At 41.7% G+C, this 24,879-nt stretch overlaps 1 protein-coding gene across 1 annotated transcript in view; it reads left to right on the forward strand.

Annotated features, from left to right (window-relative positions):
- SP4 (Sp4 transcription factor) overlaps positions 1-21,118 on the forward strand; it is a 42,603-nt gene extending 21,485 nt beyond the window's left edge. Inside the window, exons 4-6 of the mRNA XM_066627965.1 lie at positions 16,650-16,881; positions 17,040-17,239; positions 18,951-21,118. Of these exons, the coding sequence (XP_066484062.1) occupies positions 16,650-16,881; positions 17,040-17,239; positions 18,951-19,198 (680 nt within the window). The 3' untranslated portion in view covers positions 19,199-21,118. The remainder of the gene's footprint in view (positions 1-16,649; positions 16,882-17,039; positions 17,240-18,950) is intronic.
- The last annotated feature ends 3,761 nt before the right edge of the window (positions 21,119-24,879 follow it).

Raw genomic sequence — 24,879 nt, forward strand, 5'->3', positions numbered from 1 at the left:
TCAACACCAGTGGGCCAGCACAAGGGACCTGCACCAGCCCATCAGCACTTCAAGATTGTGCCATTAGTGGCTGAGATCTGGCCATCTAAATCCAATCCAGCAGAAAAGCCTTCCAACATCCTGAATGCTATGAATTCAGGCTGGTATTTAATCAGATGCTGGAAGTGATAATCTTTTAAGACTGCAATCTTAAACATACTTATCTGAGAGTAAGCCCTATTATACTCAGTGGGACACTGCTGAGTAGTTGTAGCTAGGATTGTACTGTAAGCTTCCAAGTTAGCACTATCAATCCTATATAACATATAGTGGAAGTTAGCATCTAGATCAGGGGTGCCCAAACCCTGGCCTGGGAGCCACTTGCAGCCCTCGGGGATTCCCAATCTGGCCCGCAGGGAGCCCCCAGTCTTCAGTGAGCCTCTCGCCCTCCAGAGACTTGCTGGAGCCCATGGTGGTGTCATGCAACTGCTCTCAGTGTGAGGATGACAGTTTGACCTCTTGTGTAAGCTGCGGGATGAGGGCTCCCTCCACTGCTTGCTGTTTGATGTTTGTGATGCGGCAGCAGCAGCAAAGACAAGGCTAGCCTTGCTTTGTGCAAGGCCTTTTATGGGCCTTGAGCTATTGCAAGACCTTTATTCATTCATATAAGTTCCATCTCTAAATATATTTATTTATGTGAATTTATTCAAATTTGAAGTGTAAATTGATTTTTTTTTTCCTGGCTCCCAACACAGTGTCAGAGAGATGATGTGGCCCTCCTACCAAAAAGTTTGGAGATCCCTGATCTAGATCACTAGTTCCCAACCTGTGGTCCATGAGGTCTCAGGAAAAAAAAATCATCTTTGATCACTTCCAGTGTCTTACCAAGCAAGCAGTCTCCCACCAATCACCAAAGAGGGCAGAGAATAGACTGCTCAGAGCCACAACCGTTGAAGTGACTTCCCTGCCACATTTGCATTAAAAGGCATTTTAATGGGGTAACAAAAACTCATTAAAATATATTCTTTCAAAATATAATTCTTACTATTTAATGTAATTGTTAAGCATCCTGATCCAGCATCCATGCTCAACAGGAGCATCCTGATCCAAGCAGAATAATAATAATTATGTATGTTGGCAACCTTCAGTCTCGAAAGACTATGGTATCGCGCTCTGAAAGGTGGTTCTGGAACAGCATCTAGTGTGGCTGAAAAGGCCGATTCAGGAGTGACAATCCCTTCTACACTGGGAGCAAGTGCAGTCTGTCCCTGGTCTGTCTCCCTGGCTGTGGGCCTTCCTTCTTTGCCTCTTTGCCTCAGACTGTTGGCCAAGTGTCTCTTCAAACTGGGAAAGGCCATGCTGCACAGCCTGCTTCCAAGCGGGCCACTCAGAGGCCAGGGTTTCCCACCTGTTGAGGTCCACTCCTAAGGCCTTCAGATCCCTCTTGCAGATGTCCTTGTATCGCAGCTATGGTCTACCTGTAGGGTGCTTTCCTTGCATGAGTTCTCCATAGAGGAGATCCTTTGGGATCCGGCCATCATCCATTCTCATGACATGACCGAGCCAACGCAGGCGTCTCTGTTTCAGCAGTGCATACATGCTAGGGATTTTAGCACGTTCCAGGACTGTGTTGTTTGGAACTTTGTCCTGCTAGGTGATGCCGAGAATGCGTCGGAGGCAGCGCATGTGGAAAGCGTTCAGTTTCCTCTCCTGTTGTGAGTGAAGAGTCCATGTCTCGCTGCAGTACAGAAGTGTACTCAGGACAAAAGCTCTGTAGACCTGGATCCGTCAGCTTCTTGTTGGACCAGACTCTCTTTGTGAGTCTGGAAAACGTGGTAGCTGCTTTACCGATGTGTTTGTTTAGCTCGGTATCGAGAGAAAGAGTGTCGGAGATCGTTGAGCCAAGGTACACAATGTCATGGACAACCTCCAGTTCATGCGCAGAGATTGTAATGCAGGGAGGTGAGTCCACATCCTGAACCATGACCTGTGTTTTCTTCAGGCTGATTGTCAGTCCAAAATCTTGGCAGGCCTTGCTAAAACGATCCATGAGCTGCTGGAGATCTTTGGCAGTGTGGGTGGTGACAGCTGCATTTCGTCGGCAAAGAGGAAGTCACGCAGACATTTCAGCTGGACTTTGTATGGACTGTGAATACAGGTATTTATATACCGCCTTTCTTGGTCATCGGATCTCTCTTTGGACTTTAATTCAAGGCGGTTTACATAGGGATTTTTACAATTGAGGAAGGTTCTGTCTTTCAAGAACCACAACATTTCAGATGGATCTTTTATGATCTGGTATCACATTCTGGCCTCCATTTTCCTCCCACACAGGCTGACAGCGGCCAAAGAGCAGGTGGAATAACTCAGAATAACTTGGCTAGGCTTGTCAGCTGCTTCAACGTCTCGCTGTTAACAGTGCCAGTGGCCTCGAACTGGCAACCTTTGGATGTTATCTTCAGGCAAATGGAGGCTCTACCCTCTAGACCAGACCTCCTGCCCGTGTTCACTTGCTGAACTAGCCGCTTTCCTTTTGAATGTCCTGCTGAGTGTTATTTTTTTTATCTTTGAGATCAGCAGAAGTGAGGCATGCACTGAACAGCAGCAAGAGGTTGCACTAGCTTTAATTCTGCAGATCTTGGAGATCAAGGAATTGTGCTCATCAGGACACTCTAGGGAAGCAGGAATTCCATTTCAGCAATCAGGAGACTTTGCAAGGTATCTTGGAGATCAAGGAATTGTGCTCATCAGGACACTCTAGGGAAGCAGGAATTCCATTTCAGCAATCAGGAGACTTTGCAAGGTATGTGGGGGTTAGAGGGAATGGATCACGCTGCGACCTCTGAGGAGGAAACTTGAGAATCCTGCAGTGCTATTCCCTTCACTTAACAACAGGGATAAGAGAATGCATCCCTGTTATTAAGTGGCCCACACCTGTAATTGCAACCAAAAATAACTGTGGTGACCCCCCCCCCCAAAAAAAAACACTTTGCAACTCCCTTGGGGGTCACAACCCATAGGTTGGGAATTCAGGGTTAGAGAAAAATACTGACCTGCAGAGGCATAAATAATATTATTGTCTTATTGCACAATCCTAAGTATGTTTATTTAGAAATCTAACTGAGACTTAATAGGCTTAATGGTCCCAAATAAGTGTGTTTAGAATTGGTGCCTTAAACACACTCACTTGAAAGTAAGTTCTGCTGAAATGGTAATTAGCTTTAAGTAAGATTATTTAGCTTCAGATTGACTGAGCCACTGTGGATTCCACAACTTTATCTAATGATGTTGTGATGTTTCTGTTTTTGAAGGGTCCATCTTTTCCTGCTAATATTTAGCTGATAGTTTGTGCAGTCCAGATGGAAGCCTTCTGATTTCAGCCTAGTTTGAGTTATAAAATTTGCTTCTGCTTCCTAAATTGCACTTCACCAACAAGTCATATATCTTTCATTTAATCCCATAGTAAGCTTTGTGCCCGGGACATATTTCTTTGAACATGCCACTGTCTTAAAGGCTCATAAATACTCACCTGAGAGTAAAGAAATCTCTAGATGATCTATTTTAAACCAAGGACTGTTTCATAAATTATACAAGGTCTTACTTCCCCTAGAACTTACTTCAAGGAAAAATGCTTCTCAGTCAATCTTACTAACCAGAAATGTAAAAAATAAACCAGAATGATGACTCCTTCCTTCTTCAAACACCAGTGGCATAAAGTGGGTATATTTTTCCAGGCTAAGAATAAAGGTTATTGCACCTTTCCTTGCACAGCAAGAGATAATATAAGGATGTTAAACAGTGCACTTCAATTTAGAACTACTGTTCTTTGCCCAGTATCATTCTCTACCCAGACCTGAACTTGTTGCTGACTAAATACCAGCCATACATGTCAGCCCATCAGCAGTGCTGCTAAATCTGCCAAGGTTGTTCTCTTTGATGAGCTATCGACCTCCTCCGCCATATCCTAACCCATCCACCCTGAGCCAGCCATTGTTACACCAGGCTGCTCAGATTTCTGCTAGCTATATAGCTGGCGGGGATCCAACTAGCCCCATAGGGCTACTCTATATTTATCCCCTTACTTCAAGGAGACCTCCAACCAGTGGTGTAGCTAAGGGGGTGCAGGGGGTAACAGTTGCACCAGGCATCAAGCTTTAGGGGGGCAACAAGCTGAGCTTGACACTAGTGACCAAAATTATGAAAATCTTGGTATGTATGAATAATACCATCATGTTATATATCACTGGAAAGGTAATTTAATGCAGATTGCAATGAAACAAACAGCACTGGAATACCTGTATTCTATCAAAAGTTATGGTCAATTAACCAGAAAATGAAAACGCAACTGTCTTGTGGAACAAAAAGTGGATTTGCCTTACTCCAAACTGACCTATGAGACTGCTCTGAGTGTCAATGAGATGTTATGATACAGCATGGAACCAATAACTTTTTATTTATTTCCTTAATTAAATTTGATTTTATCATGCGAGGAGGGGGGGCTACAAAATGTTCTTTGACCTCAGGTAGCAGATAGATGCCTTAGCTATGGCACTGACTGGGGGGAGGCAGCAGAGCAAGTGGGTGGTGAGCTGCTGGGGGGAGGAGGTGGGTTCCTCCTAATTTTCACTTGTTTAAAAGTCCAGGCGTGATGACACTTCTGGATGTGACATCACTTCCAGGGCAACATTTTGAGCTTGGCACTGGGCTTCATGATCATTAGCTACACTACTGCCTCCAACCTGGATGCAGCGCAAGTTAGGATTGGACTGCTGGTTTAGTTTGGTGTAACTCAAGTTGTGCAGGCATCCTTTGCATTGACTATAACCTTTACAATCTCTTCAGAAGTGTGACTTAGTGTTCACACTTAGTGTTTCACCTGCCATTCTAATGCTCAGTCACCAAGTGTGGAAAGTTCTGACCTGGAGATTTTATTATCTTAAATGTTTGGGTTTCGTCTGCCTATTGAGCTTGTCATTTTCCATCCCTGTATTGAGATTATTTATGAATGAATGTTAGTAATGAACATTATTTGTCTTTCCTGTGAGGTTCAAAAACCATTTCAGGGATAAGGGACAACAAGGAGAATGGGTGGAGTCATTAAGATACCTTGGAATAGCTGAGAATGGCTGTTAGTAGATCAAGGGTCATAGTCATGTAAATTGGAATAAAACTTTCAAGGTAATGACAAGGAATTTGTGTTGCTTGCTGGGGAAGGGGAAGGTAATCCAGTACAGGTTTTTGGGGAAACACATCACAACAGAAAAGTGAAAGGTATTGTTGAAATCTTGAAAGTATTGTTCTGAACAATGTTTTGATTATGTAGGCAAATAATTATGGGGATACTTTATAAAATTCTCACATCTCAACCCTAGTTGTCTGCCCCCAGTTTTAGCTAAATCATATCACCAACATAACCTTCTAGAACAGTGGCTAAATGCAAGATTGCTGGAATTTAAGCTGTGGTTCTGGATAGAGGTGAGAGAATTAAGGTTAGACAAGGAAGACTCAAAAGAAGAAGGTTGCAGTGGGCAATGATGACCAGTACACAAGCCAAAGCTAAGGATAGGAAAGAGGATTATTACAGAGTTGCACAGGGAGAATTACTGAGTTTCAGTCGTGAAAGATGGAATATGGGAAAAAGGAGACTGATAAATAAAGACTTCATACCTAACTGACAGGGTAGCTAGTGATGTAATGGATTCAGAAGATAACCTATGAGACAAAGGTTTAGAACAGGGGTGGGCAAACTTTCAACTTTAGAGATCCTTATGCTTATCATCTATGATATGACAGACTGCGCCTGCTGAAATTCCCTCTTCTACACAGTTATTAAAGGTCTAGGATCCCTAAAGTTGAAAGTTTGCCCACCCCTGGTTTAGAAGGAAAAATGAAACCTTAAGGGCTCAGGACTTCCAGCTTAGCTCCTATGGATAAAATAAAGGATAAAACAAATTTTCCATTAGAATGCTGCAAATCTCAGGATAAGCAGATCTGAATTCTAGAATTAATATGGTAAATTAACTGATAACTGAATTAACTGTAATTCAGTTATCACTCTCAAGCTTAGTCTTCCAGAATACTCTGTATATCAGGTGTGTCGAACATAAGGCCCATGGGCTGAATACAGTCCCCAGAAGCAATTTATCCTCCCCCATGATAATTGGGCTCTCTCAGCATGATAATTGGACTCTCATATCTTGAAAATAGGAACAAGATTTGCACATTTTCTCTTCTGTAATTTGCAGCTAATGAGTTTCTGTGTGAGAACAAACTGCTTATTTCTGGCCATCATCTGCTTAATGATGTCAGTTTTTGCTTAATTGTGTCACTTCCGGTTGTAAGCAGGCGGCATGAATGCTAACTTTGGCTGTCTGTATGAAACAAGTTTTACAACCCTACTGTTTATGAAGGAAACTGGTCACAGCGGGGGGGGGGGGTCAGAGAGGCCTCCTTAAGGTCAAGGAATGTTTGCTTCCTTACTTCAGGGCTGCATAGAGGCTACATTGGCACTGGAAAGTGGTATAGGGTTGGACCTGAAAGTTCCCAAATCCTCTTGCCTTGTTCAGGTTTCTCCATCTATTGCAGAATGTGGAAGAAATGTCTGTATTTAGAAATATACACACCAAATCAAGAAACAAGCTAACACATGAAAAAGGAGAAGTTTCAATCCATGCAGATCTTCAGTTCTCTGAAGTCCATAGAATTAAAAAAAAAAAAGTTTTGAATTGGAAATTAATGACCTTTTAGAGACTGATTCTGATTAGAAAAAGGAGGCTTGAGATGGTAGTATTTTCAGGCATCCCCCAGTATCCACAGGTCGGTTTATCCATAGTTCCCTGTGGCCCGCTTGTCCATTAACTTTTTTTATTTCCATTACAGTCAGGCAGGATGTCTCTTGCCTTAGCCAAACAAACAGGCAGGCAGCCTCTTGCAATTACTGTATATCTCTTGCTTTAACAGATGAGCAAGAAGTGAACGTTGCCTGCTTCCTGTTAGTGTTCTGTCTGCTTGCTTGTCTGTTAAAGCAAGAGATGTAATTGTAACTGCAAGAGGCTGCCAGCCTGTTTGTTTAGTTAAAGTAAGAGACCTTTCATGCAAGTGTAATGAAGGGCGCAATCCTAACCCTTATGTCAGTGCTTTCCATCAAACATTCCCTTACTTTGAGGAGGCCTCCATGAGTGAGACCCAAATGCAGGATGCAGCACATGTCCCATTGACACCGCTATGCCAGTGGCTGGAAAGCATGGACATAAGGGGTTAGGATTGCGCCCAAAGTTAAACAAAGGTAATAGGGCATGGGGGGCTGTGGAGATAGGGTTCTCTCTTATCCGTGGTTTTCGGTATTTGCAAGGAGGCCAGGAATACATCCCCTATGGATACGGGGGGGGGGGCGCCTATACAGTTGGAGCCTGAATATCTGCAGATTTTACATCTGCCGATCTGGCTAACGCGGGTCCCCTGGACCCGCATTGAGCCAGATGTGGCCCCACCTGAACCATCCGAAGGTGACCAGACCATTGCTCAGAAAACCAGAAGTCACTTTTTTTGCATCTGCGAACCATTCTGAAGTCTGCAGAATCCATGAGCGGATACATGCAGCCTCTGCAGGCTTCCTCCAGTCCCCTTTGGAGAGTTTAAGGGGCCAAAGATTACAAATTTCCTTATCCACAATTTTCTGTATTCATGGGGGATTTGAGAACAGATCCCCCACAGAAACGGAGGGCCCACCTGTATAGTATTTGTTTGTTACATGATTTTGGCTTCATGTGGCTAATTTCTTTCACAGTTGTAATGACATACACAGCACAATCCTATGGGCCTTATGCATTTATTGTGCGATAGAGCCACTTACAGAAACAGCCAGTAAGTCCACACATGCACCAGACTTGACTGGATGCTCTGCCAGTACTGGTAAGTTGGTGACAGGGGAGGGCTGTGGGCAGGTAGGATTGAGGCATTTCCAGAGAAGTACTAGGGAATGTAGAGAGTGTTATCCAGCAGCACTCTCACAGACCAGATCCTGTCCCCATAACCCTGCCCCAGAATCCCTCTGTCTCTCCTTGGACTTGGATCCATGGCATGATCCAGAATGCCAGGTGGCCAGAATGCCTTTGCAGAGATAAGTAAAAAAAAAATTGAGAACAACAAAGTGTTCTTCACAGAATGCAAGACATGTAGTTTGCATTGTTTGTATGTACTTGTATATACAAGTGTATGTATACAATGAGCACCTCTTAGAAACCCCATTAAGTACTGCAACTCTTTAGAAACCCCATTAAGCATTGCAACTTTCTTTTTCTTCCCTTCCCCACCTGTACACAGTTATAGTGACACAGTTACTGTACACAGTATAACTGTACACAGTTATAGTTATAGCCTGTACACAGGCTGCATTTTTCATATAGCAATTGTACTCTGTTACAGAAAATAAAGAGCTCTATCCTCTGGTCTACATATATATATATATATTTTTTAAAAATTTGTTTTGTCTTTCTGCCTTGGCAGAGGCCACCAGGGTGGCACACAGTGTTAACAATAAAACTGTTTAAACAAAGTCAATTTAAAAGGAAAACCATTTAAAAGACCATGACTGTAAAGACACAAGCAGGATAGAAGCTAAAAACAGAAGCAGCAAATTTTAAATAAAAAACCTGCTAGAAAGAAATGTCTTCACTAAACTCTTAAAGTCACCTATACCTGAAGCATTTGGGCCATCTGGGAAAGGGAATTCTGTAATTTGAATCCACTTACAGTATGGCGGGTCTTCTCAAAGTGTCCTTCACTCATAACTGTTCACTTTCCGAATAATCCACATATGCATGTTTTCATATCTTAATTATTTTTCATATACTTTAGCACCTGGGTCTTGTAGTCAGTGTGGAAAATGAAAGTTGATTCTATTCCACACTACTCAGAGAACATAAGCCCTGCTAATTAGGCCAAGAATTACCTTTTAAATGGTGCATCTCTTATATTTAGCAGAGGGAGAGCAACTGTCCCTATTCATTCCAGTATAGTGTCTCTCCTACAGCGCACTTCTATTTCCCCCTGAAGCAGCACAAGTCCTTTGTGCCAGCTCTTGGCCATTGTGAACGTACTTTAAAGCATGTTTGCAGTGACTCAGGAGGAAGGGGACCAGTGCACAGACATGCTCAGGCCTCACAGCAGACACAGCATCTGAATGCAGTATGTGCTGCCTGCAGGCCGGCACAGGAGGTGGGAGAGGGTGGAAGGAAGGCAGAATGAGGTTGGGAGAGGGGTCGTTTCTGGGTGGGGGGAGGGAGACCCAGGAGGTGGATCAGGCCTGAGTGCAAGGTGGGACCAGCCAAGGCAGCGTAGGCCAGATCCTAACCCCCGGCCCCAGCCCAAGCAGCTTTACGTGGGCTGCTGAGATTTGTGCTGGTGAAATCATGGACGCAGACCCAAGTAGCCCCATAGGGCTGCCCGGGGCATTTCTCGGGGTAGGGGAATAAAATCCCTTTACTCTGAGTTGCGCTCCAGCCCCAACCTACCTCGCGCTGGATACAGCGCAGGCCTATTGGCCTGTCTGTCCCAGTGCGAGTTAGGATTACACCCTTAGTGGCTGTCTGCGGGTGTTTCCCCCCCCCCCAAAAAAAATCATTTTAGATGAGCCCTTAGGAGACAGGGAACCATTTATTTAGCTATGTAACTGCTTTCTGCGTTTTTTATCTCGTTGAGAAACAGTGTATATATTTTAAAATCATAAGAAAAACATGCTGACTCAGAACAAAATCTCATCTAGTCCAGACCCTGTTTCCCACAGTGGCCCACCAGCTGCCTCTGGGAAGCCCACAAGGAGGAGAAAAAGGCACACTGCTACACACTATCCTGCTACTGCTTCCCTGCAGCTCTTATTCATGGGCATACTACTGCTGAACCTGAAAGTAGCACATAGCCATCATGACCATTGATAGGCTTGCCCTCAGTTAATTTGTTCCATTTCTCTTTAAAGCCACGCCAACTAGTGACCATCACCACAGCTTGTGGCAACAAATTCCAGAGTATGTAATTATGCATTGTGTAAAGATGCACTTCCCTTCGTCTGTCCTAAATCTCCCACTAATGTTTCAATAATCATCCCTGGCTCTAGTATTGTAAAGAGGGAGAAAATGTTTATTCCCGCCACACCATGCAAAATTGTTCCAATCATGTGTCCCCTTTATTTGCCCTATTTCCAAGTGAAAAAGCCTCAAATGTTGCAACCTTTATAAGAACATAAGAACAGCCCCACTGGATCAGGCCATAGGCCCATTTAGTCCAGCTTCCTGTATCTCACAGCGGCCCACCAAATGCCCCACGGAGCACACCAGATAACAAGAGACCTCATCCTGGTGCCCTCCCTTGCATCTGGCATTCTGACATAGCCCATTTCTAAAATCAGAAGGTTGCGCATGCACATCATGCCTTGTACCCCGTAATGGATTTTTCCTCCAGAAACTTGTCCAATCTCCTTTTAAAGGCGTCTAGGCTAGACGCCAGCACCACATCCTGCGGCAAGAAGTTCCACAGACCGACCACACCTTTTCTCATAAAGAATGTGTTCCAGCCCTCTGATGATTTCACCCCCTTTTTTTCCTTTTCCAGCTCTGCAGTCTTTCTTGAAGTGTGATGGTCAGAACTGTTCACAATATTCCAAATATGGCTGTATTATAGATGTATATAATATTAATCTTATTCTTGATCACTTTCCTTATGACTGCGCACATGAGGTTTGCCTTCTGTGCAGCTGCTGCACACTGGGTCAATAAAATTGAGCTATTCACCACAATGTTAACATCTCTTTCATAGTTCATCACTGACAACTTAGATCCCATCAGTAAAGTTGAGATGTTTTCCCCCACTGTGCAACACTTTCTACTTATTGATACTGAAATTCATTTGCCATTTATTTGCTCATCCATTCAATTTGGAAAGGTCCTGTTGGAGTTTTTCCTCAATCTATTTTGGTTTTTCCCATTCGGAATAGTTTTGTATCATCTTCAAACATGGCCTCTTTGCTTTCTTCATCTTGCAGATAATTTATGAACAAGGTAAAAAGAAACAGTCATTGGGGGATCCCACTTTTTATTTTATTTATCTGATTTATATCCCACCTTTCTCCCTGAAGGGCACCCAAGGCAGTTTATTCCCTCCGCTATGAAATTTTCCCATTTGTTCCTACTTTCTGATACCCATTTAATCAATTACCAATCCGTAAAAGGACAAATCATGTTTCCCCCTTAATGTGAAGTTTACTTAAGAGCCTTTGGTGGCTTACTTTGTCAAAAACATCTTGAAAGTTCAAACATATAGCATCAACTGGAGTTGTCCCTATCCACATGCTTATTGACACTCTCAGAAACTGTAGAACAGGTATGTCCAACAGGTAGATCGCGATCTGCCTGTAGATCATGGAGGGGTCAGGGGTAGATCGCCAGCCGCACTTGGCTCCATCTCTCCAGCAGCTCGCCCTGTTGCTAGGGGAGAGCTTGTGCCGGCAGGTCATCTGCCGAGGGCTTGCTGCCGCTGCTGATCCTTTCCCTGTCTCCCTGCCTGCGGGAATCTTGCCTGCGGGTGTATTGGGGGCGCTTGTTGTTTTCGTGCCAATAGTTTGTGGGTACCCCAGGGGGCCCGTGCCCCGCAACAAGACGCCACAGGCCCCGCGTCATACTTGGTCTCCTGCCTCTCAGAATCACCCATTCCTGCCCCCGCTCCAACACCCCTTAGAAGTGTGTTATATACCGGGTGATATCTATTCGGCCGGGCTTTAACTGAATACACTTACCGTATTAGTTGTGCCGTGTGCTGGTCGTTGGTTGCTTTATAGTTCGCTTTCATTAAACACTTTCAGGCAGACAGAACAAAGTGTCAAGAATTTGGTGATTTTGGCGAGCTTTTCCAATTTTGTTCTAACTTGCCTATGCCTTGCCTTCGAATTGGTTCAAACCACTGTGACTTTTGCTTGCCTCTGCAATTTTATTTTGCCTAGCCTTTGTGTTGATTCTACACTGCAATTTTATTTTGCATTGCTTTTGCATTGATTCCACACTGTGTGCAGAATTTATTAAATCACGTGTGGTGATATTTGAACTTGTTTGGCGGTATTTGATTTTATCTGGTTTGCTGGACAGGTGTTTGAGTTTTTTTGATTGTTTGGTGGTATTTGATGATTGGTGCCAGTATGATGAATTCTTATTTTTACTTTTAGAACTGCATGTGTGGGTTTGGCATCACCAATCCTTGTATTGCACATCATCCAGAGGTCTTCAGTTCCTGTTGATCTTTAATACTTTGGGACAGTGACACTTTTAGACCAGATTCAGCCAGTGTTTATACTAACTTAGCAGATTTGGCTTTCTTACATCCATCCACCCCAGTATAACGAAGATGAGTGTTCCAAAGAAGAGCAAAACCTACCACTTTCATGATGAATGGGAAATGGACTACTTCTTCATCATGGTGAAAGACAAGTGTTGCTGTCTAATTTGTAACGCCCCAGTATCCTTGCCCAAAAAGGGTAATCTGGAACGTCATTATAAGGCTCTGCATAGCAATAAGTTTGATGCTGATTTTCCACCAAAAGTGAAATTCGTAAACTGAAGCTCAAAGAACTTAAATCGAAATTGGCTACTCAGCAACAGTTGATGGTGAAGCCAAGGTCACATTCGGTCAATGCAACCATAGCATCCTTCAAGGTCAGCAACCTGATCGCAAAGAAATGCAAACCTTTCACTGAAGGGGAATTTGTAAAAGATTGTTTTCTTGAAGCAGCTGACAATCTTTTTGAAGGATTTAAAAATAAGAAAGAGATCATAGCTGCTATTCAAGAAGTACAATTGTCAAGAAACACCATCGTGAGGTGAATAGAAAAGATGTGTCGAGACACAACTGAACAATTGTTGGATGTTTCAAATTGTGTTGCTTTCTCACTCCAACTGGATGAATCTACAGACATAAGAGACATAGCCCAGTTACTAGTCTTTATCCAGATGGTTTTTGAAAACCATCCAAGAAGAAGAACTACTTGGAATGATTTCTTTAAAAGGGAGAACTACTGGTCAGGAAATATTCAGTTCTTTCCATTCTTTTGTGACAAAGTGTAATCTTCCATTGCATAGACTTGTTTCCATCACTATTGATGGAGCAAGAGCAATGACAGGTGAGGTTAACGGTTTCATAGTCCTCTGTAGACAGCATGACGACTTCCCAGATTTCCTTTCTTACCACTGCACCATTCACCAGCAAGTTTTGGCAAGCAAGAGACTCAATACAAAGACTGTCATGGACATCACTTTCAAAATTGTAAATTCATTTCATGGAAGATCACTTCAAAGACAGCTTTTCAATCTTACTCTTGATGAAGGGGCAGCGGAAATCATTTTGCACACAGATGTAAGGTGGCTAAGTAGGCACAAATTTCTGCAAAGATTTCGTGATTTGCTGAATGAAAGTTTTTTGAAGGAGAGGGGAGATGACCAAGCAGAGTTGGAAGATTGAGGAGTGGTTATGTGATCTGGCAGTTCTTGCTGACTTTACATGCAAACTAAATGATATGAACCTTGAACTACAAGGTAAAAACAAATGCATTGGCGAGACGATGAGTACAGTTTCATCCTTCAAGAGCAAATTTGAGCTAATGATGACTGACCTTGCAAACAACACTTTTGATCATTTTCCTAATATGCAGGACCATCTGGGACAATATCCAAATTTTGTTTTTCAGAACAAGAAGTATGTGACAAAAATCTGATCCGTTATCCAGGAATTCGAAAATAGATTCTGTGACTTCCAAACAATTGGAACAGTTGTGGAGTACTTGTCATACCCATTCAAAGTAGATGTGGGCATTAAAGTAACTGCAGCTGCTATCAGTAAAAATTACTCATTGAACAAGCCATCTCTTGAAAACGAAATATTAACCCTTAAAAATGACATTTTTCGCAAGACCCGTGCTGAGCAAGAATCATTTTGGAAGCTAGTGCCTAGAGACAGATTTCCCAACTTGAAAAGATGCAGTGAAGCTGTACACTCCTGTTTTGGTTCAACTTATTTGTGTGAATCTGCGTTTTCCCATCTGAAAATGACAAAGAGTACACAGTGTTCCAACATGACAGATGAACATCTCCAGGATTCCCTGAGACTGGCCCTCATGCAATATTCACCCAACTTCAAAAAGCTGGTGGATGAAATGCAGGCTCAGACGTCTCACTAATGAGCAAGAGCGAAATATTAAAGATTGTGCAAGATCAGCCTGGATCAATACTTGACCTAAATTTAACACAAATTACTCAATAAAAGTTAAAGAAAGTTATTAAGACAATTAAAGAAAGTTATTACTCAATAAAACTTTAAGAAAAAATGTACTTTCCATTTCCCCTCGCAGTTCTTACTGGATCTTCGTCTCTCTGTTTTGTTTTTGCTTAATTTGCTTAGTGCATACATGCTGCATACATGCTAGAGATTCCAGCACGTTCCAGGACTGTGTTGTTAGGAACTTTGTCCTGCCAGGTGATGCCGAGAATGCGTCGGAGGCAGCGCATGTGGAAAGCGTTCAGTTTCCTCTCCTGTTGTGAGCGAAGAGTCCATGACTCGCTGCAGTACAGAAGTGTACTCAGGACGCACGCTCTGTAGACCTGGATCTTGGTATGTTCCATCAGCTTCTTGTTGGACCAGACTCTCTTTGTGAGTCTGGAAAACGTGGCATCCCTAGCATGTATGCACTGCTGAAACAGAGACGCCTGTGTTGGCTCGGTCATGTCGTGAGAATGGATAATGGCCAGATCCCAAAGGATCTCCTCTATGGAGAACTCGTGCAAGGAAAGCGCCCTACAGGTAGACCACAGCTGCGATACAAGGACATCTGCAAGAGGGATCTGAAGGCCTTAGGAGTGGACCTCAACAGGTGGGAAACCCTGGACTCTGAACGGCCCGCTTGGAGGCAGGCTGTGCAGCATGGCCTTTCCCAGTTTGAAGAGACACTTGGCCAACAGTCTGAGGCTAAAAGGCAAAGAAGGAAGGCCCATAGCCAGGGAGACAGACCAGGGACAGACTGCACTTGCTCCCGTTGTGGAAGGGATTGTCACTCCCAAATTGGCCTTTTCAGCCACACTAGACGATGTTCCAAAACCACCTTTCAGAGCGCGATACCATAGTCTCTCGAGACTGAAGGTTGCCAACAATTTGCTTAACAGCTGATCACATCCAAGTAAATGACAGAAGGTTCATTAAAAATGGGGGGGGGAATCCTCCAACTTTATTGGGTTAAAATTTAATTTGAAACTAATTTGAAACTTAATTTTCATGGTGGTAGATCACCGGCACTTTTGGCCAGAAAAAGTAGATCACAACCTGTGATCACGACCTGTTTGAAGTTGGACATGCCTGCTCTAGAATAGTGTTTCTCAAACTGTGAGTCAGGATCCACTAGGTGGGTCACAAGCCAATTTCAGGTGGGTCCCCATTCATTTCAATATTTTATTTTTAATATAATAGACTTGATGCTACCATGGTATGTGACTACATTTGGGGAAATGTTACAGACATGTACTTTTAACAAGCTACTATGTTTATTCTTCTAACAATGTTATTAAATGGAACTTACTCCTGGGTAAGTGTGGGTAGGATGTTAGCCTAGGACTGTGAAAAGTTTTCCTGCTTGATGATGTCACTTCTGGTTATGACATCACTTCCAGTGGATCCTGACAGATTCTTAGTCTAAAAAATGGGTCCCAGTGCTAAATGTGTGAGAACCCCTGCTCTAGAAGTTAGTGATACTGGACTTCACAGACGCTATGCTAATTATCCTTCCGCAAGTCTCGTTTTTCTATATACTTTGCAATGCATAACACCAAAGGAGAAATTAGAAATAATCTGTTAGGTGAATCTGTCATTATCCACCACTCTTGTCTGACCACATTTTTGTGACTGTGTTCGCTTCCTTCCAAGTGTGGCATCTTTAAAGCTGGTTTTTCTGTATAGTCACATATCCTGCTTTCCTGCCCCTATTATCACTCTCCTTTCAGAGCATGTGCAGAGGTGCAGAATACCTTTCAGAGAGAGAGAGAGGCTCCTGGGTTTCCAATAAGTACTGTAATCCCATTGTCACATTATTAAATTATTAGAATACCATTCATCCTTATCTGCAACGTGTCAGTTAATATTATCATTAAACTCACAAAACCTTATTAAAGAACAACAGCTCTGGAAGTGGTGCCCAATTTTATTATTAACACTTTAATTTTCTTCCATGACACTTGCCCACTGTTGACAGCAAGCTTTACTTACAGTGGTTTTATAGCACTGCAGTCAAGTTAACTTGTCTAAGTTAAGGAATGCAGTCATTTTGTTATCAGAACCTTTTTCCACCCACTGTTTGAAAGTATCACAATATATTTATGAGAACTCAGTGGTTTCCTTATTTAATGTACAGTATCTGGTGTTTTGTATTTATTTATTTAAAAATATTTCTATCCGCCTTTCCTACTATTTCCAAGGCACCCAAATCAGCTCACAACAAGGTAATTATCCTGCTTGGGGGGGGGGGGAAGTCCACCCCAAAATATTTTGCATGTGAAGTAAAATCTCATGTCAGTTTTCTCTATCATGTAATGGAGTACCTAGGATGGCAATGATGTGATTGATAAATGATACAAGTTTTTCTTATTTTACAGGTCAACAACAAGGACAGGATGGAGGAGTGAAAGTACAGCAAGCCACAATAGCTCCTGTAACTGTAGCAGTAGGAGGCATTGCTAATGCAACAATTGGTGCTGTTAGTCCTGACCAGATAACTCAGGTGCAGTTGCAACAAGCCCAGCAAGGTTCTGATGCAGAAGTGCAGCCTGGCAAAAGATTGAGAAGAGTTGCTTGTTCGTGCCCAAATTGCAGAGAAGGAGAAGGAAGGTAACTACCATGATAGCAGTCAGATATTAGGCATCCAAGGTGTTGCTTTTGTTTTTGAATGATTTTTACTTCTTTTCATGACAAAACTGATTATCTGAATACTGGGTACTTTTCCTGAGTTCCGTTTAGCATTACTGTTCATTTTTTGTGTTTGATAGGGGCAGTAATGAGCCAGGAAAAAAGAAACAGCATATCTGCCACATTGAAGGTTGTGGAAAAGTATATGGGAAAACATCTCATCTCCGAGCACACCTTCGGTGGCATACTGGAGAAAGGCCATTTATATGCAATTGGATGTTCTGTGGGAAAAGATTTACAAGGAGTGATGAATTGCAAAGACACAGGCGAACCCACACAGGTCAGTGAGCTGTCTGTACAGTGTAAAGGGTATTTTATACCTTGGAAAATATCTAATGTGGGAGTTCTAATTTTTTAATAAAAGAACTTAAAAATGTGATTTCTCATCAGATCTTTTGGAGAAGAAAAGGGAGGAATGGTTACGCTCTAGGAATTGGCTGCTCTATGCACCATAGATGTATGACTAATGCAAAGAAAAAATATATCAACAGAGCTTTTAAAACGTATTTTAAATAATTTAAACAATATACACAGAGTTGTATCCTAAAGAACATAATCCGAAAAGGTGGAATTTGGGGCTTTTCTTCGTGTGATTTTTGAGGTGCACAATGAGGTACAATGAGGATTATGTGTGACATCTTATGTATTGTGTTGCACAAGCACAAAGCCAGTTAGAATTCCATTTAGATTTCTGGGTGCAAAATGCTTATGTGACAATGGCCACATGAGCAATTCTCCTTGCATGAGTAAAAGAATAGCTGCAATCCTCAGTATTTATATTGGCTCAACTTATAAATGATAGCAAATTTTATGACCAGGTATACTGAACTATTATTACAATATTTGATAAATGAAATTCAGCTATTTTGATAATGATTTTGGATACTACCCAACCTTATCAAGCCATTCCTTTAAAAGTGTTATCTGTTGTTGACAGCAGTCCCTGGCATATACAATGTAATTTGCTGTGGTCATTTATGACCTTTACTGGATCTTTACTAGGGATCCAGTTGTAAATATAATTGACAGCTCAAGCCTATCAAAATCCTGGGGCTGCATCCTGCAAGGGGGGGAGGGGTGGTCATGGAGGTCTCCACAAAGTAGGGGAATATTTGTTCCCTTGTCCCAGGGTAAACCTCCATTGGCTTGGTTTACTTGGACCTGCACCAACAATTTAGCTGACTCAAGTCCAAGTGAACCCAGGAAGGTGGATCGAGGCTGGGAAGGAGGATAGGATATCATTGGCATTGCCAATGCCGATACTTCCCCCCTTCCCAGCCTCGACATACCCCCTCTCTACCTTGGTCTCCACCCCATTCCTCTCTACCCATCCCCTATGCAGTGCCCCCTGGTTGTGGCAGCGGCCAGGCTGCGTAGAATGGCAGATCACGTTTTGCATCTGCTGTAAAGCACATTGCTGCTAGGCCATCAGAACCCAAGTTTGAACTCTATGAGTATGAAAGTTACAGATAAATGTCTACAAATAACTTTCCCTCCTTTCCCTGTAATGGCCTGCTTTCTCCCCACTTTGCCTGCCCCTGCCTGTGACATTGAGTGATGCCTGGCTTGCTCCCACTACCCTTCCCATCCTCTGAAAGCCTCTGGTTTATTGTTAAAAGACTGTTCAGTTTTTTAAACTGATTTTAAAGGGGTGCATTTTTCCCCTTCTCCAGGGATCAGCACATTCCTTCTCATTTGCAGTGGCCATTCCTGTTGAGTCAAATCCATGTATTAAAAATCAGTGCATAAATAGGCTGGACATGTAATTTCTCTGTAGTATTGCTATGTAAACACCCTAGGAGACCTGGCAAATCTGTTTTTTAGGATGTTAAAACAGAAAGATAAATTCACCAGTTGAAATAAATGGTATACCACTATTGATTACCACTACCATCTATACCACTATCATCTAGATAATTGCCCCATAATGTTAGTAGAAAAAGTTATTATTGAACCATTAAATCATGGAGTCACATTTTTTTTTTAAATAGGTGAGAAAAGATTTGAATGTCCAGAGTGTCGTAAAAGATTTATGCGAAGTGACCATCTCTCCAAGCATGTAAAAACTCATCAGAACAAGAAGGGTGGGGGAACAGCCCTTGCTATTGTTACCTCAGGTGAATTGGACTCTTCAGTTACTGAGGTTCTTGGATCTCCAAGGATTGTCACAGTTGCAGCCATTTCTCAAGATTCGAATCCAGCAACCCCCAATGTTTCAACAAACATGGAAGAATTCTGAAGGAACTTTATACTAATGCCTAGAGCTGCACTTAAGTTTACATACCTTTCAAGATACGGAAGTGGGCTGTTTAAAGTGTGTTACAGAGCAGGAAATCATGTAGTCAGTCTTGATTTCTATAAGTATTCCAAGTTGGAGGAATAGCACAGGAAGTGTACATTGTACAAGACAAAAAATTTAAACTTGAAAACAGGGCCAATTGCCATGAATAAATTATGGATAAAGCAGATGAGGAAAATATTGCTTCCACACTGTACTAATTAATCTATTGCAGTATCACGTAAAGAATTTGTAATTGGCTTTTTTCTTCTCTTTTAACATTAAATGTTAATGTTTGTTACAGCAACAAACAGTATAAATATGCAACAGAATGGCTGTTGGTTAGGGTCGTTTTCACATGAAGGTCTCTAGTATTTTCATGGAAACTTTGTTTCTCCAAAAGGCACAACAAAGACGCATAATTAGTGATGTTGAACACTTTTTGTTTCTTTTTAGTTTGTGAAACATACATAATAAATTTGGCCATCTTTACTCATTTTTTAAAAATAATTCAGATGGCAGCAGGTGCAATACAGCTGCTTTGTGGGTCTGAGGTGAATCTCAGATAATTTTGGCCACTACATTATAGTAGTGTGTATAATGACAATCAGTAAACACAGATTATTCTCTTCCTGAGAGAGGTAAGAGATTTGTAGAGCCAGTGGATACTGTAGCAAATACTGAAACTTAGAAGTAGATTGACCTCAGATTTTAATTAATTTCTATATAAAAATGAAATATGAGAACCTATGTGATAAAGTCCTATTCCTTAATTTGTCCCAATTCAAGACACTTCAGCTACAGAATGTGTAATTTAAATATTTAAATTTTATTAGAATACTTGGAAATGTTGGAATGTAGAATGTTGTAAAGCTTATGCACCACTGTCAAGCTTTTGTCAATATCAAATATTGTGGATAATGTACTGAATTATTTAGATTTTGACATTACCAGCCAAAGAAAAGGATGAATAACTTCAACCAAAAGTGTAACTCTGAATTAATCTATTCTCTTTTAAAAGTAATGGCCAAAATCTACGGAGATACTAATTGGTCTGTGCAGAAATCCCCTAAAAATTTTTACCCTTTTTTTTATACAATAGTTCCCCATACCATTTAAAATACTACTTTTGAAAGGCCCTCCTGTTTCAAATCTGATTTGCTACGTGGCATAGGGAGTTGGTGATTGAGAAACTCGCCCAAAGCCTGTTTGGGCACATGTAATTGGTTGCAAGGGTTATAACCAGGCAAGTAAAGAGTTACTTTAAGGAATTCCCTACTTTATCAATAATTTTGTTTCATTAGTCAGAAGACATATTAGAAAAAAAAGTTGATTTGTTTCAGTAGTGAAAAATGATTATGTTCCCTTTATGTGTTCCTTTACTATAGCAGAGATCAAAAAGGTGAAAAAAAATCCCCCAGTTTAATATCTGGTCTTGATCCAGCCCTGATCACAGAAAACTAGCTGGGTGAATAGTTAGTACCCCTTAATAAGGTAAAGGGGTTGTATGCTAATGGCATACTAAGGGTAACAAGATGCAAAGGAGGTGAGTGGCATTGTGCCTATAGCTTTAGGTAAGCATTGCAGTGTATGGATTAGGATGCACAGTAACTGGATATAAAGTAACTGCATCCATATCAACTACACATGTAGAAGACTAATCTTTGCTGGATTGAAGCAGCTGGCTTATATCCATGGTTAGGTAATGATTAAGAGCCCAATCCTGGGCTCAGTGCCATGGCTTCTGTCGTAAGGCACGTTTGCGAGCCTCACCGCCAGGCTACCGCCCATGCTAACCCAGCACCAGCCACCCATGCTAGCACAGTGCCCAGCCTCCATGGCTCAGTGGTCTCACGGACCACCGAGCTGTGGCATGGTAAGCAGGGGTGGGGCGGAGGCGTTCCGGGGAGGGGAGAAGCCGGTGGGGGGCGGGGAGAGGACGGGGAGGAGGCGTACTGGGGAGGGAGGGAGGCGGGTCCGTAGAGCTCCGCTCCACTGGATCCAAGGTGTTTGTGTGGGGCTCGGCACCCTACGCAAACACTTTTAAGGTCGGCGGTAAAGTGAGTAGCCCCATTACAGGGCTGCTTATCTTACTTGGGAGAAGGGGATGAAAGCAGTCACAGGATCTGGGCACACAGGATCCAGTGGCAGCCGTTCTTCATGCAGCCAAGGCTGGGAGCCCCGGGCAGCTCAGGATTGGGCTGTAAGTCCCTTTGAAATCAGTGGAACTTAGTCATGACTAAACTGAGACCCAGTCCTATCCAACTTTCCAGCACTGATGCAGCCATGCCAATGGGGCATGTGCTGCATCCTGCAGTGGCTGGGGGCAGCCACAGAGGCCTCCTCAAGGTAAGGAAACATTTGTTCCCTTACCTTGGGGCTGCATTGTAGCTGCGTCGACACTGGAAAGTGGGATAGGATTAGGCCCTTAGCTTATAACCCCTTTCGTGTAAATTTGAATATACAGCAGCAGTTTGGCCAAATATTCTTTGAATTCTTAAATATTTCCCATAGGCATAAAAATTACATTTGCAAATTTACCTAGTTGCGAAACATCTCATGACTGAATTTTACACCAAAATATTTTGGTGATTTTACTTAAGTACAGTGCAAGAAGTTAAAACTTTTCCTTTAAAATATATCATTTCTGTAGAGAGCTGTTTGAAACTAAACACATACCTTTTTATACTCTTATACAAGTATCAGTTTTGTGGCATTGCATGCATTATAAAAACAAAGATCTAATGATAATTGTTTGTACTGTGTACACTTTAGGGATATCCTGTGTAGTAAAATGTGAAGCTGAAAGTTTTTTTTTATACTTTCAGTTTACATAAATAGCAAATAATTTTACACTGTGGTTATGAATTTCAAGGTTTTTTTGTAGACTTTAACAAAGTCTTCACATTTTAGTTGAGTTTTTGTATATTATTTTGTGTATTTTATTTAAAATATCCTCAACTGATGTACCTGGCTTTAAAACATCAGAATCAATTAGATGATACATTTAATTTAGATGGCCACTGGGTAATGCTAATTAATTTGTTGCAAATGAAAAACATCAAATATATATTTTATAATTATACTACACAATCAGTGCTATTAAAATTTAGTTACACAAATAAAATGTCCATATAGAATCATGTTTACTTAGAAGTAAATAATTTTTGTAAACTGAAGGTATGAGTACTCTGCACAGCTGTTAGATATACTTTTTGCATACTTCATATGCAAATGTAAAATGGAAATTATTTGTTAATCTTCAAAAACCCTATTACAAGTGTGTCGAAATCTGATTGGCATCACAGAATCCAATATAGATTAATCTGTGTTAGCAGGTGCACTTATTTACCCTGGAACTAGAAATATTTTGATAGTCTGTTCTGCATACCATTCTGAGTCCACTTTTCAGTCTTAGAAGGATCGTAAATTTCAGTGTCCTTTATTTGACTCAGTGGGATGTAACTGTTGTACGTAATAGGGCACAGATGTGCAGTAGAAGCTTGTTTAATAGCATTTCACTATTCATTCCCTTTCCACCATTATAAAATTTTGCTTTGTTGTAATTATCAGTGCAAAGTGTATTTATCATGGTAGAACTTCAGTGTTGAAATTGTTTTTGTTTTGTTTTCCTTACAATATACTTTTTTGGGATAAGGTTGTGTATGTGTTTTCTGATTACATTAGAAATTGGTGTTAAGTCATTATTTATCACACTGTTTCATGAGAGAAGTAATTAAAGTGTGTAATCTAGGAGAAAAAGTTTTATTTGTCAAACTTAGGTAAGCATGATGTTTGGGTCCTCTTTTTCAATTTTTTAACTGTTTTATTGCAACAATATTTGTATTTAAGTCTCCATTTCTAATGCCTTGTGATTTTTTTTTTAAATGCATGTCACTAAATTGTCATCCCACAAAAATTGATGTGCAGCATAGGATGTTAAATCTACATAATGATTTTGAAACAGAGAAATAGTTGGTGGTAAAATTGTAAATGTTTTGCAGAAAATCCTTATAAAAAGTTTTGTATTAATATTTCACTTGTAAATTTTTTGTAAGAAAAAGGAAAAAAGAAAAAAGTACAAGAAACACCCATTCTAGAATCTACAAATTAATTCTGCCAGCAAGCCTCTAAGGCAAACATTTTTAATATGCTAATTTGTATAAATTTTGTGTGTTTTTGTGGATTTCAAACTAAAACTGTGTAGACGTTGTTGCCTGCAATAACAGTTTGCAAGTAACCTATTAAAATTATCTTGAGTTTACTTGTATGTTTACTTAAATACTTGGTTTTTTCATATACTGTGTATACTTATTTAAAACATTTTAATCACATTTCTACTTAAAAACAGAACCCTCAAGGAAGCATACAATAAAACAACATTAAAGCCACCCAAATGGCATTTATCAAAAACAAAAATAAAAGCACAGTGTAGTTCAGCAACAGCACACTTCTAACCTACTCCTAACCAGGGATATGGCCCAATCCTATGCTCTGCAAGCTTCATAATTCAGTGGCGTAAACACAGTTTCCGCTGCATCCCACAGGCCAGCTGGGACCAGGCAGTAGCAGAGAGGTAAGTAAAGAAATGTTTTACTTACCCACTCCACTGCCCCCTGAGATCCAATGGATTTGCTCAGAGAGCTAGTGAAAACATGGCAGGACCAAGGGGGTATGTTAAGCCTCGGCCAGGAGTAAAAGATCTTAGCTGCTGCTGCCGCCACTGAGTTCTTCCCAGCCTGTCCTACTCCCCCCATCCCCCCCAATTTAAGGGTGTGGCAGATGATATGGGGTTCACTGGCACCTGTGCACATCCTCTGGGCCTTTGTGCTTATGCCAGCTCTCCAGAGCTGCTGCCATGCCAGCAGCCCATGGGAGGCAATGATGAATTGTAAGTGCTATAATTGTGTCCCACCCATAGGACTGGGTCAGTTAGGTTGCAATCCTATCCACACTTTCCTGTTAGTAAGTCCCATTAGCTATAATGGGATATACTTCTGAGTAGACATGGACAGGATTGGGCTCCCAATAACACAAAATGCCTTCGAAAATTAAAAAAAAAATGGCAGACGGTGATAAAGGTGGTAGAATGTATCTGCAACTGAGGGATGGCAGCCAAACTGAGGGGCATCCCACTGGATGGCAGCCACCATAACGTAGAAGAATCTGCTCTGTACCCACTCAGATTGCACAACAATAAAAGAAAAACATGATTAAAAAAACCTTCACAGATTACACCAATGAGCATATAAGAACCTTTATACATAAAAGCAAATGTCCTGACTGAGGGCCAAATCCTATCCAATTTTCCAGCACTAGTGCAGGCATGCCAAGAGAGCACGTGCTGCATCCTGCAGTGAGCAGGCACTTATGGAGGCCTCTTCCATGTAAGGGAACATTTGTTCCCTTTCTCAGAGCTATTCAAACTGGGTGTCATGACACCCCAGCCTGATACCCCCTGGCCTCTGCCCCCTTAAGGGGCAGGGGCAGAGGGAAGACAGTGATGCAATCCCCAGGATCGTGTCACTAAGGGGGGCTTCAGGGACTGGGATGTACTCACCAGTCCCTGTCGCAGCCTCCCGGGGGTACGGAGAACCCTGCGCAAAGATCTGCTGGGCTCCCTGACGTTCCAAAAATGAAAG

This window comes from Tiliqua scincoides, chromosome 5 (assembly GCF_035046505.1).
Source record: "Tiliqua scincoides isolate rTilSci1 chromosome 5, rTilSci1.hap2, whole genome shotgun sequence".
Classification (NCBI taxonomy): Eukaryota; Metazoa; Chordata; class Lepidosauria; order Squamata; family Scincidae; genus Tiliqua; species Tiliqua scincoides.